At 42.5% G+C, this 19,098-nt stretch overlaps 1 protein-coding gene across 5 annotated transcripts in view; it reads left to right on the top strand.

The window, feature by feature from the left end:
- The window catches only part of STIM1 (stromal interaction molecule 1), a 195,599-nt gene that overhangs the window by 102,736 nt on the left and 73,765 nt on the right, over window positions 1-19,098 (top strand). For all 5 annotated transcript variants that reach the window (XM_004016270.5, XM_004016271.5, XM_012095960.4 and 2 more), the window contains exon 2: window positions 11,107-11,237. In XM_004016270.5, the coding sequence (XP_004016319.2) occupies window positions 11,107-11,237 (131 nt within the window). The remainder of the gene's footprint in view (window positions 1-11,106; window positions 11,238-19,098) is intronic.

Here is a 19,098-nt window from a genome sequence, read left to right as displayed (position 1 = left end):
AATGTTTTAAGCTGAGACTAGCAGAATGAGTCACAATGTGTAGGTTAAGAAAGAGAAGAGCCTTTCATATAAAAGGAATTCTAGGTGGTTTTTAACCTGGGCTAGACATTAGCATCACCAAATAAAGAGTATAAGAAGCAACTGGACGGGTGCCTCATCCTTGTGCTTACTGATGGGAGTATAAAGTGATATGGCTGCTTTGGAAAACAATTTGTCAGTTACTTAAGGTAAGCGTGTCCTTGTTGTATGACCCAGCAGTTCCATCCCTAGTGGAACTTAAGGAAAAGAAAACACCTCATTTTCACTCAAGAAAAATGAAAGCAAGTGTCCACACAAAGATTTATACACTGATATTAATAGCACTTTATTTGTAACAGCTAGAAATTGGTTAATGGATAAACAAGTTGTATATCCATTCGATGGAATCCTACTCAGCAATAAATTGGAACAAACTACTGATTCATGTGATAGCAGAGTTGAATCTTAAATCACACTGAACAAAAGAAGCCAAACACAAAAGACTACAGAGTTATGATTATATTTATTTGAAGCTCGAGAACAGGCAAGTGAAAGTCTCAGTCGAGTTCAACTCTTTGCAACCCCATAGACTGTAGCCAGCCAGGCTCCTCGGTCCATAGAATTCTCTGGGCCAGAATACTGGGGTGGGTAGCCGTTCCCTTCTCCAGGGGATCTTCCCAACCCAGGGATCGAACCTAGGTCTCCCGCATTGCAGGCAGATTCTTTACTGTTTGAGCCACCAGGGAGGCCCAGAACAGGCTAAACTAATTTCTAATGATAGGAATCAGATCAGTGATTGTGTGGGGAAGAGGATGAAGGTTGGCACCGAGGAACTGAGTGGGAGCATTTTGTGACAGTGGCTGTGTTCCAGATCTTAAACAGGTTAGTGTTATGTGAGTGCTTATGTTTGTCAAACACATTGGACTGTTTACACTTAAAATTTGGGACATTTTATTGTGTGCAACTGTACCCTGAAAATAACCGTGCTCCATTTTAATAAATGTCAAAAAAAAGATAAAACTTACCTATGATGTTGAAAGTCAGAATAGTGTGGGGTCCTGGTAGTACTAATTGGAGAGGGGAAAAGGGAGAGAGTCTTCCTAGAGTGTTAGGAATGCTCTATATCTTGATTTTGGTGAAAGTTTAAAGGATATATATATTATATATAATTATATAAATATAAGTTTATATAATTATAAACATACATAATATATATATAAGTTAATTGATCCTTATATTTTTAAAATTTAGTGATTGATGGATTTATGGCTGTGTTGGGTCTTTGTTGTTGTTCATGGGCTTTCTCTAGTTGAAGCAAGCCAGGGCTGCTCTCTAGTTGCAGTGCCCAGGCTTCTCCTTGTGGTGTCTTCTCTTGTTGTGGAACATGGGCTCTATAGCGCTGGCTCAGCAGTTGTGGTGCATAGACTCAGTTGCCCTGCAGCACGTGGGATCTTCTTGGAACAGGGGCTGAACTTGTGTCCCTTGCATTGGCAGGTGGATTCTTAACCACTGGACCATCAGGGAAGTCTGGTCCTTAGGTTTATTTATGCACTTTATTTTAGGTGTGTTATTTCTGTTTATTTTTGAGTTTTAATTTATTTGGCTGTGTCGAGTCTTAGTTGTGGTAAGTGGGCTCTTTCATTGCAGTGCACAGGTTCTGTAATTGTGGCACACAGACTTAGCTGCTCTGTGGCAGGTAGAATCCTCTCAGACCAGTGATCGAACCTGAGTCCTCCACATTGCAAGGTGGATTCTTAACCAACAGACCACCAAGGAAGTCCCCTATGTGTGTTACTTCTCAATTAAAGAAGAAAAAGAGAAAAATCCTGCCCCTAAACCCATACCTTGGTCTCAACCATAGAGATATTGATGTCAGCCATAGAGGGCCTTGATGTCAGCAGTTTAAGAGCTCCTTAAGTGATACTAATACGCTGCCAGAGCTGAGAATCCCTGTGCTGTGTAGAAAGGAGAGAAGAAACTGGACCCATCAAAGAAGGGTTACACGAAGCAGGAGAAGTTGCTGAACATGAGACCAGAAAGGTAGTAGGTGACAGATTGTTCTGGGCCTGGCAGGTCACAGTAGGGAAGTTGAACTTTATCTTGAGAATAATGAAAAGCGTTTGAAGGGTTGTAGGTAGTAAGAGGACTTGTGCAGATGTGCAGCTGGTATGTACTAGCACTGCCTATAGCCAGCATTCCTGTTGACTGCTCATTAAGTATTTAGAATATCTCAGCTGAGAGTGACATGCTGTGTGGAGAATGAGGTTTGAAATAGTTGAGGAATCTTGAACTGTGTTTGGTGATTGAATGAACGTGCCAACTGAGGGAGTGAGATGTTAAGGTTTCTGACACAAACAACTGGTGAAGTAGGAAGTTTGGGGGAAAAGTAATGAGTTGAGGTTTAGACATTGTGAGTTGAAGTGCCTGTTGGACATCCATGTGGAGATGTTTAGTAGGTAGTTGGAGTCTGGGTTTCTGTGGGTCAAAAGTGAAACTTGAACCAGAAACATCATTTTGTTTTTTGGGAGTTGGTAATACCTAGTAATTTCTTCAAATGGTAGTTGAAGGTATGAGGAGAGAGGATTATTTAGAAGAGAGTACAGTATGAGAAGAGAGACTAGAACTAAACCCAAATTCTTTGAAACTCCAACGTTTAATAGTCAGGTAGAAAGAAGAATTCTGTACATTAAGAAAGGCGAAGATTCATTTATCTGTTCATTCATTCATGCAGCAAATCTATATTGAATACCTAATATGTGCCAGGCACTGAATGGGTCCCTGAGGATACTGCAGCATACAAAAAAAGTCCCTGCTTGTGAACCTTGCATATATTGGAGGGAGACAGACAATAAGCAAATCAGTGAACAAATGTATCATGTGAGGTGGTAGTAGGTGCTACATTCAGTTCAGTTCAGTCGCGTTCAACTCTTTGCGACCCCATGGACTGCAGCAAGCTAGGCCTCCCTGTCCATCACCAACTCGCAGATCTTGCTCAAACTCATGTCCATAGAGTCAGTGATGCCATCCAACCATCTCATCCTCTGTCGTTCCCTTCTCCTCCTGCCTTCAGTCTTTTCCAGCATGAGGGTCTTTTCCAAGAAATCAGTTCTTCTCATCAGATGGCCAAAGTATTAGAGTTTCAGCTTCAGCATCAGTCCTTCCAGTGAATATTCAGGACTGGTTTCATTTAGGATTGACTGGTTTGATCTTGCAGTCCAAGGGACTCTCAAGAGTCTCCTCCAATACCACAGTTCAAAAGCATCAATTCTTCGGCGCTCAGCTTTCTTTGTAGTCCAACTCTCACATCTATATGTGACTACTAGAAAAACCATAGCTTTGACTAGACGGACCTTTGTAGACAAAGTAATGTCTCTGCTTTTTAATATGCTGTCTAGGTTGGTCATAATTTTCTTCCAAGGAGCAAGCATCACTTAATTTCATGGCTGCAGTCACCATCTGCAGTGATTTTGGAGCCAAAAAAAAATAAAGTCTCTCACAGTGACACATCATAATACCCAAAGCTTGTGGTTTACCCTAGGGTTCGCTCTTGGTGCTATATAGGTTATTTTTGATGTGTTCTCTCTTGGAGGAGAAATGGGCATGGTCAGAAGCCTTTTGGGTTAATGCTGCTTGGTTAGCTGGAACCAGTGCCAGCTTTGTCCAGAAGGAAGGCTCCTCTCAATCCCTGCACCCTGCTGAGAAGAGCTGGGCCTCCTCTTGAATATGAGGATGTGATGTTCTAATTGGGGCTTGCCAGGTGGCTCACTGGTAAAGAATCCACCTGCCAATGCAGGAGACATAGGAGATGTGGGTTCAGTCCCTGGGTTGGGAAGATCCCCTGAAGGAGGAAATGGCAACCTACTCTGGTATTCTTGCCTAGAAAATTCCAGGGACAGAGGAGCCTGATGGGCTTCAGTCCACGGGGTTGCACAGAGTCAACTGAGCAACTGAGCATGATGTTCTAACAGGGATAGGAACATCCCTCAGGTAGGCTGGGTTTTACACAGCCCAGGAATCTGACGCCTCTTTCCTCTGTGGTTAGACCTGCTATGTGCTGTATTCCGGGGGGTGGGGGTGGGGGGGACTTTTCTTGCTAGTTCCACGTCCCAAGCCAGTTCCTCTTCTCAGCCTTTACATTTTTGTCTAGAGGGTCCCCTGCTCTCCCTCCAGTCCTATCCTCGTTCTGGGTTCCAGGCTGTTTTATCTCTGCAACCTTGTGGTCTTGGTCAAATCTGAATGTCTTCTCAGGGTTCATGCTCTCAGTCTTACACACTTTTGAGCCCTTTCTAAGGCTAAGTGTGGATTCTGATCCCATCAGAGTCACTACAGAGCCTGAGTGAAGGGGGAGAAATTATTTCCAGAGATGAAGCCCCTGTTTGTAAAATTTAGTCATTTCCAGATTCTCCTCAGGTTCCAGCCAAGCACTGAGGAACAGTCTGATCAGTGTCCTTCTCCTCTCTCTCTGCTTTCTTCCTTGACTGCTGTTCCTCACGTCTTTCCCTCTGAGCTTGTGTCTCACATCAGACAATCCATTGTCCAGCTCAGCTACAGTGGTTCTGCTTTGCATGCCTTCAGATATGTGTTCTCTGGGGAGGAGTTAGTGTTTACGATGAGAAATGAAAGTGGCTGGGAGAGGGAGAGGCATTAGGTGGATACTGGATATTGGTGATGGGAATCGGGAGGCTACACTCCAGAATTCTCTTGTCTTTTGGGGAGATATGGTTTGTTATGAGTCCATTCATTCATGCATTCATTCATTCAGCCAGCATTTACTGATTTCATACTTGACAAGGTGGTTATTAAGACAGTGCCATACTGGGCCCTGGGGGATAGAGTGAGTCAAATTTAGTCCTTGCCCTTTTCTGGCTGTGGCATGCAAACAACTCAGAGCATGAGAATTAATATAACAGAGTTAGGTACAAAGTGCTTGGAACATAGAGCAGTAAATGATTAGGTCTGTCTAGAGAAAGGAGAGGAGCTTTGGATGTGAGGGAAAGGTCTTTGTCATTTTGTCTGCCCATGGTTCACAAAGTGTGGTCTGTAGACCATTGGGGGCCACCAGGGTCTTTTGGGGGGTCCAGAAGGTCAAAGCCATGTTAATATTATACTTAGATACTATTTGCTTTTCCCATCCTGTGTACTTGTGCACTGTTGGTGCAGAAGAACTTAGTAGGTAAAACTGCTGGCATCTTAACAGGAATCGAGATTGTCACAAAATTGTGCCAATAACTATTGCATCCCTCCGCTCCATGCACTGTCAGATTTTTAACACTTTTAATAGAGAATTAAAAAATTTTTATAACTTTATTGAATTGTCTCTGTGGTATTCTGTGTGATAAAACAGGAAGTACACTTTAAGGACTTATGCTGCATATCGAAGCCTGATGTTTATCTCAAGGAAATGCATTTATGCAGTTGAGCCAAACTACCTCCCCTTTTCAGGGAACACTATTTTTACTTGAAAGAATAACTGACAAATCGCAATTACTGAGACTTATGTTTTTGGCAGACATTTTCTTAAAAATGAATGAAGCAAGTGTGCTACTTTAAGAACAACTGGTAGTATTTGTTGCCAATGATAAACTTCCAGCTTTTAATTGAAAATAAAAGTTTTGGAAAACTTGTATCTGCCACAGTAAGCTTGACAGCTTCCCTAGATTTACAGCTTTTTTAAAAAAAATATAATTGTGATTATTTTGATATTATATAAATGAACTGTGTCAAATTTGGAAACTCTGCTTAACTCATTGAACCACTAGTTTCCAAATGATTAGTATATGTTGTTTCAGAATCACCCATGGATAAAAGATCCATTCAAAGTGCAAGACAGACTGCAAGATAGACGATGGATTTTACTGTGACAGAGTACAAAAAGTTCACCTGTATAGTTTCAGGTTTCACATTGTAACCTTTAACAAACCTACTACTTGTTGAAGTTTTGGTGAAGTACCAGAGAAGACTGACCACAATTATCTGGAAGATTATTAAAATACTCCTGCTTTTCCAACTGCATATCTATGTTTTGATTGAAGGCAAAACAACACACTGAATGCAGAAATAGATATAATAAGGCTGTAGCAGCTGTTTCTATCAAGCCAGACATTTATAAGGAGATTTATAAAAATGTGTAACAGTCCCACTCATGAATTTTTTTGCAGAAAACAATTATTTTTTCATAAAACATGCTTTTATAATCTATATGGGGTTTATATTTTAATTTCTAATATAATAAATATCAATCAGTTTGGGGAGCTTCAGTTTTTAAGTGTAAAAAGGGGTCCTAAGATCAAAAAAGTTAAACTTGGTCTTGTGCTCTTCTCTCTACCTAAAATTCTCTTTTCTGCCTCCCAAAATCCCTTAAATGAGTATAGAACTAGTATTTAGTTATCCATTCAAAAAACATTTGTTGAACATCTATCAAGAACCTGGCTTTTTCTCACTGCTGGGTACATGATCCCAAACCATTATGGGGAAGATGGGTTAAGCAACTATAGCACTGTATGTGAAAGAGGAGACTGAAAAAGCCGGCTTAAAACTCATTTAAAAAACTAAGATCATGGCATCCGGTCCTATCACTTCATGGCAAATAGATGGAGAAACAATGGAAACAATGACAGATTTTATTTTCTTGGGCTCTAAAATCACTGTGAATGGTGACTGTAGCCATGGAATTAAAAGACGCTTGCTTCTTGGGAGAAAAGCTCTGACCAACCTAGACAGCATATTTAAAAGCAGAGACAATACTTTGCTGGCAAAGGTCCATACAGTCAAAGCTCTTGTTTTTCCAGTAGTCATATATGGATGTGAGAGCTGGACCATAAAGAAAGCTGAGGGCTGAAGAATTGATGCTTTTGAACTGTGGTGTTGGAGAAGACTCTTGAGAGTCCCTTGGACTGCAAGGCAATCAAACCAGTCAATCCTGAAGGAAATCAGTCCTGAATATTCATCGTCAGGACTGATGCTAAAACGGAAGCTCCAATACTTTGGCCACCTGATGCAAAGAGCCGACTCGTTGGAAAAGACCCCAATGCTGGGAAAGATTGAAGGCAGGAGGAGAAGGGGATGACAGAGGATGAGATTGTTGGATGGCATCACCAACTCAATGGACATGAATTTGAGCAAACTCTAAGAGATGGTGAAGGACAGGGAAGCCTGGCATGCTGCAGTCCATGGGGTCTCAGAGTTTGACACGACTGAGCGGCTGAACAACACCACCACTGTGTGATAAATGTTAGTGATAGACATGTAAATACTGGGGGAAGACAGGCTATTGTCAGACACTCACTTGCCAGCTCACCTAGGAACATTCTTTTGAGCAATTTGATTGGACTGTACTTCCTTTATTTGATTCTTTATGGTCCATAGAGGGAAAGTGGCTGAAGTTAGTGAAAGATGGGAACTGTTCATTTGCTGCTCTGGCAGAAAAGAAGGAGGTAACAAATGTATTAAGCATCAATTTCATGCAAGCCCTATGCTAAGTGCTTTCACAATTGTAATCTTACCTAATTTTCACAAAAACCATATGAAGCAGAATTAATTATCCTTATTTTGCAAGTGAGATGTTGGAGGCTGGGAAAAGTTAAACAACTTGTCCAATATCATATGATTGTAACTGATGAAGCCAGAATTTTGACATATGTATTCTGACTCCAAGGGCAGGGCTCTTGCACTGTAGTAATAATGTGTTGCTAAATGTGTGGCTTTTTTAAGGTAATTTCCAGATGGGTCTGTGAAACCTTGCCAGGTTGGAATATATTAAGAAAGATACTAAAGATCTCAGGAAGGAGAGAGAGACCACATAGGCAATGCTCCATTGAAGAGATTTTTTGTGAATTTTGTCTGACATGATTTTTCTGGACAGGATTCTATGGCAGTATTGGGCATCAAGACTTTGTATTCCCTTAACCTCAATTCCTTTAACCTTTCTCTGTGCCAAATGATGCCAGAAGCAAAAGTTACCTGTCTGTCTGATCAGGTTACAAACTACAGCCTGATGTTTGAAGCCCAAACTTGTTGGACCTGTTGTAGGCCAATCAGGCCCAGCCTGGAGACCCCAGTCCCTAGAGCTTGGTAAACTATTTCCATTATTTTAAAAAGCCTAATAGAAATGCTTTACTTCAGATAATCCTGTGTGTGGATACAGGCTAGTGAAAAGATTAGATTTCTTTGTTTTGGGTCAAAAATCTGTTGATCCAGTGTGCTTCAGTTGTACTACCTAGGGAGCTCTAGAAATGGTGTCAGCAAAGTATGGTCCAAGGGCCAAATCCAGCCCACTGTCTGTTTTTGTAAATAAAGTTTTATTGAAGCACAGTTGAGTTCTCTTACTCATGTTTTGTCTTTGGCTGCTTTTGTGTTCAATGACAGAGTTTCATAGCTGCAACAAAGCCTTTATAGCTCATAAATCCTGAACTGTTTACTGTATGGTCTTTTACCGAAAAAGTTGACTCCTAGCATAACCTCAGTTCTTTCTATTATGGCACTTAGCACTTGGTATTTTAATGGCCTATTTTCCCCACTTTTTTTTTTTCAAATCTAATATATTACGTTTTAAGGCATTTCATACCCACAGTATAGTGGAAAAGATAGGCATGAGCACATATAATTTAAATATGAGTCAATAAATGCTATAATAAAAGCATGTACAGCAACACTGTGAGGTTCACCCAAGCTGGTCCTGGCAGAGCCCCTCGCTTTTATAACTGAGCTCCTTGGGAGCAAAGATGAGGTCTGCCTCATCTCTTCATCCCCTGGGCTGATTATAGACCCTGACATATAAACAGTACTCGATAAATGTTGTTTGAATGGACATATCATATGCTGATCAGAAAAGCTCATATAGGCAATTATATATGCCTCTGAGTAGTGTAAATACAGAAATAAATGAAGGAAAGTGTTATGCTGGCTATGCCAGTCTCAGTGCTGTTTGCTTCATCTCTGAGCTAGTCATTACTTGCTGCAATTTGTGATAAGTAGTGGATAGGAGTCCATGAATGAAGCAATCGTGTTAAGAACTCTTGTTGGTGAGGAAATTAGAAACAGTGCCTTGAATTTGGGCTATTTTCTACTCTTTTCCCTCCGTATCCACCACACCTTTACCCCACCTTCCATGTTCTGCTCCAGATTGCCAGGACAGAGGTAGAGGAACATAGAGTCTGTGGAGGTACTTATTTCTTTTGTATGCATACTGTTTATCTTATTTTTTCTTCTCTAAAGCCATTTTTTCAGTGTGGTTCTTACCAGCATTACCATCCATGGCTTCCAGAAGATACAACTAACTTAAAGCTATCTGGTTACCTTGGTGTAAAGGCAGGCAGGTGAAGTGCTGGCCTGGGAGTCAGTAGGCCCTGGCTCCTGTTGTGCCTCTATAGTGGCTTTTGACTTGGGATACGTCTGTTAACATCTGAGAGCTTCAATAGTCAACACACTTTTGTTGAGTTACATCTGAGACTTAAAAAATTTAATATTTATACCCCTCCTCATTTTGAAAAGGATTTGAGTGACTAGCAAGTGATAGAGAGGTGACAAGAGAGATCTTGTCTGTGTTTCTGACCAGCAGATAAGTAAATGATTAGATGGATGAGAGCATTTCAGGTCTCTGATTAGGGCTTTCTAGAAGGCTTCACAGCCACAGCTTCTTCACCTTGTCCTTGCTTCCTCTTCTGTGACTTCTTCTATTTGGGAAATCAGGATCTTTCTTCTATCTTCTTTGGGGATGATTTGAAGAGTATTTTGCCTAGAAAGTAGTTTTCAAGATCAAGGTCAAAAGAAAAGAGGAATTTTACACTCTAGGAATTGGAAGAAATGCCAAAAACTTTAGTTAAAATGTCTTTTTCAAATAGTGGACTTGAAGCCTGAAGAAGGGAAGTGATCTCCTTAGGGCCACATAGTAGAACTACAGCTAGATTCCAGGCTCGTTCTGCGAGGCATTTTCCAGGTTCCTAAGAGGACTCAGTTCAGTTCAGTCGCTCAGGCGTGTCCAACTCTTTCGACCCCATTAATCGCAGCACGCCAGGCATCCCTGTCCATCACCAACTCCCGGAGTTCACTCAGACTCACGTCCATCAAGTCAGTGATGCCATCCAGCCATCTCATCCTCTGTCGTCCCCTTCTCCTCCTGCCCCCAATCCCTCCCAGCATCAGGGTCTTTTCCGATGAGTCAACTCTTCGCATGAGGTGGCCAAAAAGTACTGGAGCTTCAGCTTCAGCATCATGCCTTCCAAAGAAATCCCAGGGCTGATCTCCTTCAGAATGGACTGGTTGGATCTCCTTGCAGTCCAAGGGACTCTCAAGAGTCTTCTCCAACACCACAGTTCAGAAGCATCAATTCTTCGGCGCTCAGCCTTCTTCACAGTCCAACTCTCACATCCATACATGACGACAGGAAAAACCATGGCCTTGATTAGATGGACCTTAGTCGGCAAAGTAATTAGGTGTCGTGAAATGGGCTGGGTGGTATTTTGCTGTATAACTGTATGGTGGTGGGCAGAGGAAGCTTCACGCCACACCTCCCATGCAGTTGTGTCAGACATGCTCAGGACCTTAGATGTCTAATAGGTAGCAGCTGAAGGCTGTCTCGGAGAAGGCGTAAGATGTGAAGGGTTTCCCTGGGTAGCCTGTGACTGGCATTATGTATATGGGCAGTGACAAAGTGAACGAAGAGGAAAACTATGTGGTACTCTGGCATTAGGACAAACGGGCTGTTTTCCTATTTCTAGAGACATTGTATTAATTTACATTTGTTTGTTGTTTCTTTTGAATATGTATTTCTTTGATTACTAGTGAGACCTTTCCCTGTGTTCATTGACTATTTGTATTTCCTCTCACTTGTATTTTTTTTTTTCTTGTTGAGTTATTTATTCATGTTCTTTGTGTAGATCCCAGTGTATTCCTAGTCCTATGCTTGACTTCCTGCCAAGAAACTATTAGGATACTAAAGCATTGTTCCTAAACGGGGAGGACAGTTAATAAGAAACGCTCTTCTCGCTGTTAAGTGGAGTCAGGCGTTAGAAGCTAGGGACAATGAGACAGGTGGGTAATAGAGCTGGGCGGCAGCCCCCTGTAACATTGTCTCTTGCCTTTCCTGTACAGAGTTTTGCCGGATCGACAAGCCCCTGTGCCACAGTGAGGATGAGAAGCTCAGCTTTGATGCAGTCCGCAGCATCCACAAGCTGATGGATGATGATGCCAATGGTGATGTGGATGTGGAAGAAAGTGATGAGGTGAGCTCCCTCACCCTGCGTGGCTCTCTCCTTTTCCTGTGTGAACAGTCCCTGAAGCTGTTTAGACAGGCTGTTCCCTGGGGAGAGGTGTTACTGGCTTGTTCTCTAGGGTCGCATCCCTACCAGGGCAGGTGATTCTCAGCAGAGCAGCCTCGAGGAGCTGGCCTGTCAGAGAGCAGGCCTGACCTCTCTGTCTGTGTCTGGACCGGCCCCCGTCTGCCTACCAGCTGGAAGCACAACACTGGCCGAGCTGTGCTGTTTGAGAGGGAGAGGGAACCCTGAGGCTGGTCCGTACAGTTTGCCTGCATCCTTATTGTACTCCTGCTGGAGGTGGAGGGCACCCATCTGTCCTAACTCTGTGTTCAACCCTGTGCTGGCATGTGGAGGAGAAGGCAAGGCAGTCAGATCTTGCCCTTTGGAAACTTATACTCTGTTTGTGAAGAAGAGACAGAGGTTCCTAGAAAGGTCGTTCTGAATTCCAGGCTGCAACTGCCAGAAGTCAGTTGATTGGTCCAGACAGCAAGAGCGAGAGGAATCTCTGGATGGAAGAGCCCTGTTATTGTTTCACCTTTGGGCATTACTACAGCTCCAGTTCCACAGAGCCCAGAGTACAAAGTCATCATGTGTGAGAAGATTTAAAAATTTCAGTTGTTTTTGGGCTCAACTTGAGCCAGCACTTTGGTGAAGCTGCCAAATTATGCCAAATCTCTCATAGTGATATGGTGTATATCTTGAGGGAGCAGGTAATTCTGGTCTCTCCTTCCTGTTGGTTAGTCTGCTTTTAAATTTTGAATTCAGTTTTGGATTTCACATTGTCAGAAACATCTTGAAGCAGTGAAATCCTGTACAAAGGAATGACATGACTGATGAGGGGTGTGAAAACCATGAAATGGAGAGCATTCAGTACAATTCAGTGTCTATAAGTATCTATTATATATGTGCCAGGCACTGTTCTAGATGTGGGGAATGTGATAGTAAATACATATAATTACATAGCGATACATCTGTCCTTGTATAATTTACAATCTAATGAAGAAACTTTAACTTGGAAAAGAAAAGATTCAGATAATATAATTCCTATCTTCAAATAAAATAGAAGTAGAGGAATCAGGCTTAAAAGACGATAATGGTTAGCAATGAAATTCTTACTCTATGCCAGGCACAGTGTTAAGCTCTTTGCATAGTTACTCTTTTAACTTTGTTAACAGCCTTATGAAGTTGGTATTATCGTCAAGACTGGAATTTTGGAAAGGTTAAGCATTTCGTTCAAGGACACACGAAGTATGAGCACAGATCTGATTTCAAAGCCTATGCTGTTAAGTACTGCTGTCTTGTCTCTCTTATTCTAAGGGCAGAACCAGGACCACTGTGGGGAAAGTGAAATATGGGCCTGTTCTTCTGGAGTAAAGAATCGCCTAACAGTGCTATCTCGTCATAGTAGAGGCTTCCTTGGTAGATAGATCGTGAACTCCCTGTCACTGAAGATTGGCAAGTAGAACACAATCCTCCACTCATTAATCTACCGAGGGGATCGTTGTATCAGGTTGAACTAGATAATGTCTAATGAGAGGAGAAAAACAGACTTCCTAGAGGAAACGCAGAATTGAGATAGAATGGAAAGGGATGGGGCAGCCTGAGCAGTAGGAAGGAGTATGAGCAAAGATGTGGAGGCAGGAAGAAGAAGCATGGTTGGTAGGTTTGGTCGGACAGTGTGACTGTGGTGGAAAACCACAGGACAAAAACCTGAAAAGGAAAGGGGGCCCAGGCAACCAGGCTGAGATACGTATACGATCTGGCAGCTGTAGGTTTTTAAGGACAACAGCCATGATGAACGTATCTGAGCTTTTGGTCACATCTAGCAGTGTCACTGGCTTTCAAAGGACCCAGATTTTATTTGTCTGTGCTGGGAATAGTGTCATGTTCCTGGTGGTGAGAGAGGCCAAGAGGTTTCCTGATGTCTCTCCGAGGACCTGGCCGCCCGACTGGGAGGTGCATGGCACCACAGTCAAGAAGGTGATATGTTCCAAGGTCCACAAATTCCTGGATATCTTTGTCATCTGCTCCTCTTTCTTTTTTCACTTTCTGCTGAATTACTTTGTCAATGAGAGGAGGAAGAAAATGTTCTTTTTAGAGGAATGTACCACAACAAAAAGCTCATCAGCACAAACTGTTCTAAAATAACACAAAAGCTGTCACCCTGCTCTTCCCTGTGCCAGTGGTGAGCTGTTCTTTTTCAGTGGAGCTTCTGCCTGCCTGGGCTTCTTCCTGTGCTCTCCCTGAAGTCCCAGGCCTCTGGTGGGCAGAGGGACCTGCCAGTCTGGGTTTCTCATGATCAGTTACAAGCTACTTTCTTTTTGAAACAGATAGTCATGGTAGCAAAGTCTATGTGTTTAAGACAGTCTCAACATATATGGAGTTCAGGATCTAACTAGACCCATTGAGTGGACAGCTCAGAGCTTGGAACATTGGATTATGGACTCTGAGACAGCAGAGATGAAACCCTGGTTGTGCCGGTGAGCAAGGACCTGAGATTTTTATGGCCCGTTTAACAGAACTGCTATTACCCAAGGAGCCTAATAGCAGTCTGCAAGGATACTACATTCAGGCCTCATTTATTCAGCCTTATATCAGTAAGTTTTTCAGATACCTGAACTATAACCTGATTTCTAGATATTTAAAAATGTTAGCCATTCTTGAGGTCAGGTTTCCTTCTTACAGACTATTGGGAACAGTCTTAACTTTCTTTGGATCGTTTGGAGCAGGTCTGCACAGCCTCTTGCACTGTTACCCTAGTGCCCGCATTCCCGTATGCATTGTTGGGATTTCTTTTCATAGTTCTGTCTCTTCTTTGATTCATTCTCATTTCTAATTGTTCTATCTCTGCTATGTTCTATGGCTGAGATTCAGCCACCATTTTACAGAAAATATGTAGTCATTTGTGTGGAGGAAGCCAGTTTGGCTTCTCAGGTGCTGTCCTTGCTTGCTTTTATCCTAGGCAGCCAAGGGTTGAGGGCCTTTCAGATGAGCAAGATGGCACTGTTGACACTGGTGTCCTCCATGTAAAGCTAATAGGGAGTTCTCTCAGGCTGGCAGGGTGGGAATTCATGACCTGTGTTCTACTGAAACCTCTGGTGGAGACACTGCCTTTGGGCAAAGGATTTGCAGCCATGGTATGGCATTTCAGCCTGTCCTGACAGTCTGAGGTGTGTAGACAAAAGCCTTCCTAAAAACACTGGCCCCTTGACTGGACCAGACAGTTTGAGGGCAGTTTTATTTTCTTCTGTAGGGCCTACATAGAAAATAAAGGACATTTGTTTAGCTATTAAACAATTCTTATTGGCATATGGATGATAAACAAGCATATGAAAAAATACTCAATATTGTTGGCCACAATAAGGGAAGTACAAATTAAAACCACAGTGAGATATCACTACACACCTCTTTGGATGGCTGAAATTAAAAAGTGGTCAACACCAAGTACCATGTGATGAGGAAGAGTCACTTGAACTCTTACAGAGATTTTTATAAAGCTGAACAACATAATTTAATACATGTCTCAGCATTTCTACTTCTAGGTATTTATCCCATAGATAAATGAAAATTTATATTTGTACTAAAACCTGTACACAAATGTTTTAGCAGCTTTACTCATTATCACCAAAAATGGGACACAGATCAGATGTCCTTCAATATGTGAATGGAGAAAACAAACTTTTGAACTGCTGATGCACACAGCATAGAGGAATCTCAAAGGCGTTATGCTGAGGGGAGGAAGCCATATCTCAAATAGTTACATACTATTAATATATGATAACATCTAATGACTTTCTGAGAAACTATAAGAATGGAGGCCAGATCAGTGGTTACCTGGGATAAGGGATATGGCGTGGGTTTGATTATGAAGGGACAGCATGAGGGAATTTTTTTTGGTAATAGAACTGTCCTGTGTCTGGGTTGTGGGGCAGTTATAAGAATTTACATATGTACTAAAACTCATAGGAAAATATTCTGCCCCCTCCACTACAGTTAATGTAATCATATGTTAATTAAGAAAAGTGTTCCCGGCATAGCAATGACACACAATTCAAGCTCAGTGAATGCTAATTATTGCTGCTGTTCTGTTTTCTCTGTATTTCCAGGAAAGCTACCTATCTGACACTTGTATTTTAATGTTCGTGCATGGAATGACTGACTGATATCACTGTAGCAAGCATGCTGTTAGACTGAGATGGGAGTCTTACACAAGGGTGTGATCACACATTTGGGGGGATGAAGATGAATAGGTTATTATGAGCCTGGGAAGCTGTAATGCCACAGGACTGGAAAAGGTCAGTTTTCATTCCAATCCCAAAGAAAGACAATGCCAAAGAATGTTCAAACTACCGCACAATTTCACTCATCTCACACACGAGCAAAGTAATGCTAAAAATTCTCCAAACTAGGCTTCAACAGTACATGAACCAAGAAATTCCAGATGTTCAAGCTGGATTTAGAAAAGGCAGAGGAACCAGAGAGCAAATTGCCAACATCTGTTGGATCATAGAAAAAGCAAGAGAATTCCAGAAACACATCTACTTCTGCTTCATTGACTACGCTAAAGCCTTTGACTGTGTGGATCACAACCAACTGGATGGGAATACCCGACCACCTTACCTGCCTCCTGAGAAACCTGTATGCAGTTCAAGAAGCAACAGTTAGAACCAGACATGGAACAACAGACTGGTTCCAAATTGGGAAAGGAGTACATCAAGGCTGTATACTGTCACCTTGCTTATTTAACTTATATGCAGAGTACATCATGTGAAATGCCAGGCTGGATGAAACACAAGCTGAAATCAAGATTGCCAGGAGAAATATCAATAACCTCAGATATGCTGATGACACCACCCTTATGGCAGAAAACGAACAGGAACTAAAGAGTCTCTTGATGAAAGTGAAAGAGGAGAGTGAAAAAGCTGGTTTAAAATTAAGCATTCAAAAAAGTAAGATCATGGCATCTGGTCCCATCACTCCAGGGTAAATAGATGGGGAAACAATGGAAACAATGAGAGACTTTATTTTCTTGGGCTCCAAAATCACTGCAGATGGTGACTGCAGCCATGAAATTCAAAGACTGTTGCTCCTTAGGAGAAAAACTATGACCAATCTAGACAGCATATTAAAAAGCAGAGACATTGGTTTGCTGACAGAGGTCCATATAGTCAAAGGTATGGTTTGTTCCAGTAGTCATGTATGGATGTGCGAGTTGGACCATAAAGAAAGCTGAGTACTGAAGAATTGATGCTTTTGAACTGTGGTGTTGGAGAAGACTCTTGAGAGTCCCTTGGACTGCAGAGATATCAAGCCAGTCAATCCTAAAGGAAATCAGTCCTGAATATTCATTGGGAGGACTGATAATGAAACTGAAGCTCCAATACTTTGGCCACCTGATTCGAAGAACTGACTCATTGGGAAAGACGCTGATGTAGGGAAAGATTGAAGGTGGGAGAAAGGGATGACAGAGATGAGATGAGATGGTTGGATGGTATTGCTGACTCGATGGATATGAGTTTGAGTAAGCTCTGGGAGTTGGTGAAGGACAGGGAAGCCTGGCGTGCTGCAGTCCATGGGGTCTCAAAGAGTTCGACTGAGTGACTGAACTGAACTGAACTGAACTGGGAAGTTGCAAAATATACTTATGCTTCCTTTAGTGCCTGTTGTGTCTGCTGTAGAACATAGTGTAGGGTTAAGAGCTTGTGCTGCAGAGTCACAGAGACTTAGGCTTAAACCTGGCTCTCCCTTTACCAGCTGTGGAAACTTTGAGAAGTTACTTAATCTCTTTAAGCGTCAGTTTCCTCATTAGAAGAGGAGTGATGATGTTGGGCACCTCATGAAGCTATTGCGAAGATTAAATGAAATAATGTACATAGGGACTTCCCTGGTGATCCAGTGGCTAAGACTGCACGCTCCCCGTGCAGGGGGCCCAGGTTTGATCGCTGGTCAGGGAACTAGGTCCCACATGCTGCAACTAAGGGTCCCACATGATGCACCCAAAGATCCCTCATGCTGCAAGAAAGATCAAAGGTTCTGTGTGTCGCAACTAAGACCCGGCACAGCCAAATAAATAAAGATTAAAAAAGAAATAGTGCATGTAAAATGCTTAGTGCAGTGCCTGGCATACAGAAGAGTCTCCATGAGTTTTTGTTGTTATCTTCAGAAAGAGCATGCATTTTGATATAGATAGGCCTGTGTTCAAAATTTGGTTTTGCCTCTTACTGGCTATGCAACAAATAGGCACATCACTTCACCTCTTTGAGCTGCAGTTATTCCGCTATTAATATTTGAGGAGGGCGACTCTCTGCATGGTTGTTGTAAGAAGTTAATGTATGCAAAGCACCAAGCACAAAGGCTGGCATATGATAGGTTCCAAATTCATGTTTTATCCCTCCCTCAGCGTGATGATATAGATAGTGAGGGCTAGCCTATATCGCAAGAATTTCAAATCAGTTCCCTCATCATCCCAGGGCACCAGTGCATTCAACTCTGGGAGCCACCCTCAGCAGCTTGGCTGACATGCCGAGAGCCAGGCCACTGCAGGAGGTAGTTCATCCAAGTGGCTGATGTTAAGGGAAGTGGGGAGTGATAGAGCAGGGACACATGTTTCTAGGGGCACAGCTTCTCTGTCAGCTCACTCAGCCCCTGCCTATGCCTTTATCTTTTGAAAAGGTCTAGGTGAGAACTTATAATTTCCTCCTACCTATTTGGAAGGTTAGAGGATTTTGAACAGGCCATGTTCAAAGTGTAGGGTCATCAGATCTCCTTGACTTCAGCAGGATGAAAGTTTACTTCCATCAAGAGGCATGCTAGGTCCTCGGAGGCTGTGAGAGTTGGGGAAGAATGGACTCTGGCCCCAGGTGGAACCAGGCCCGGGCAAACTAAACCCTAAGGGGGGCAGCAGGCAGTTCCACTTGCAGATAGCCAGAGGATCAGTAGGAATGAACTGGAGGGGCAGTGGTCCATAGGAACCTGTGTACTTCTCGCACAGAGCCAGTACTGTGGCCAGCATGCGCTAATTTGGATGAAGATAAATAGCTGTATTATGCTCATAAGTTATCATCATGACTAATAATAATTGTTATTCCCTCCTCAGGCTTGGGACCTCATTTCTTTGTATCTGGGTAGCTGTGGACTCTTAGTATTCCCTTGCTTCTAGTTTCTCCTCCACCAGCATATGTCCATGCTGTCAGTGATCTTCCAAAATTACATTTGAGTTTCCTTTTGTTTTTCCATCCAACTTCCTGTGCCTGGCATTCCATCCCTTCAAATCTGGCCTTAGCCTTTTTTTTTTTTTCCTTTGGCTGTACTGCCAACTTGCAGGATCTTAGTTCCCTGACCAGTGATTGAAGCCAGGCCATGGCAATGAAAGCACCGAGTCCTAACCACTGGACCGCCAGGGAATTTCCCAGCCTTAGACACACCTCCTACCACTCTGATCTGACACTTGTCTTTCTTGGGTCATAGTCATTCCGTGTTTATTCCAGGTGCCTTTCTTTGCTCAGATAGTTCTCCTTTCTGGGAATTAAGTTCTCATATCCCTTCCTGCTTCTGTCTGTATCAGTCTTAGATGTCCTCTGGAATACCCCTGGCTCACTTTTCATGAACCTTCCCTGACTTTCTCACCCCTCTGATCTCTCTCATCTCAGTATTAACTCGTGCAGTGCAGTCTCCATTGCTCATTTAGCACTTTATTAGAATGACTTGCTTTGTACCCTGATGATTTTGATTGTATTACTGCCTAAAAGTTTGCCTTTTGCACTACTACTGGAATTTCTAGAGCACAGCTCTGAACCTTAGTCTACCTTGTGAAGGGAGTATGGTGGAA

Source organism: Ovis aries, chromosome 15 (assembly GCF_016772045.2).
Source record: "Ovis aries strain OAR_USU_Benz2616 breed Rambouillet chromosome 15, ARS-UI_Ramb_v3.0, whole genome shotgun sequence".
In the NCBI taxonomy this organism is placed as follows: Eukaryota; Metazoa; Chordata; class Mammalia; order Artiodactyla; family Bovidae; genus Ovis; species Ovis aries.
Note: the sequence above shows the minus strand (reverse complement) of the source record. Positions and strands in the feature narration are given on the sequence as shown.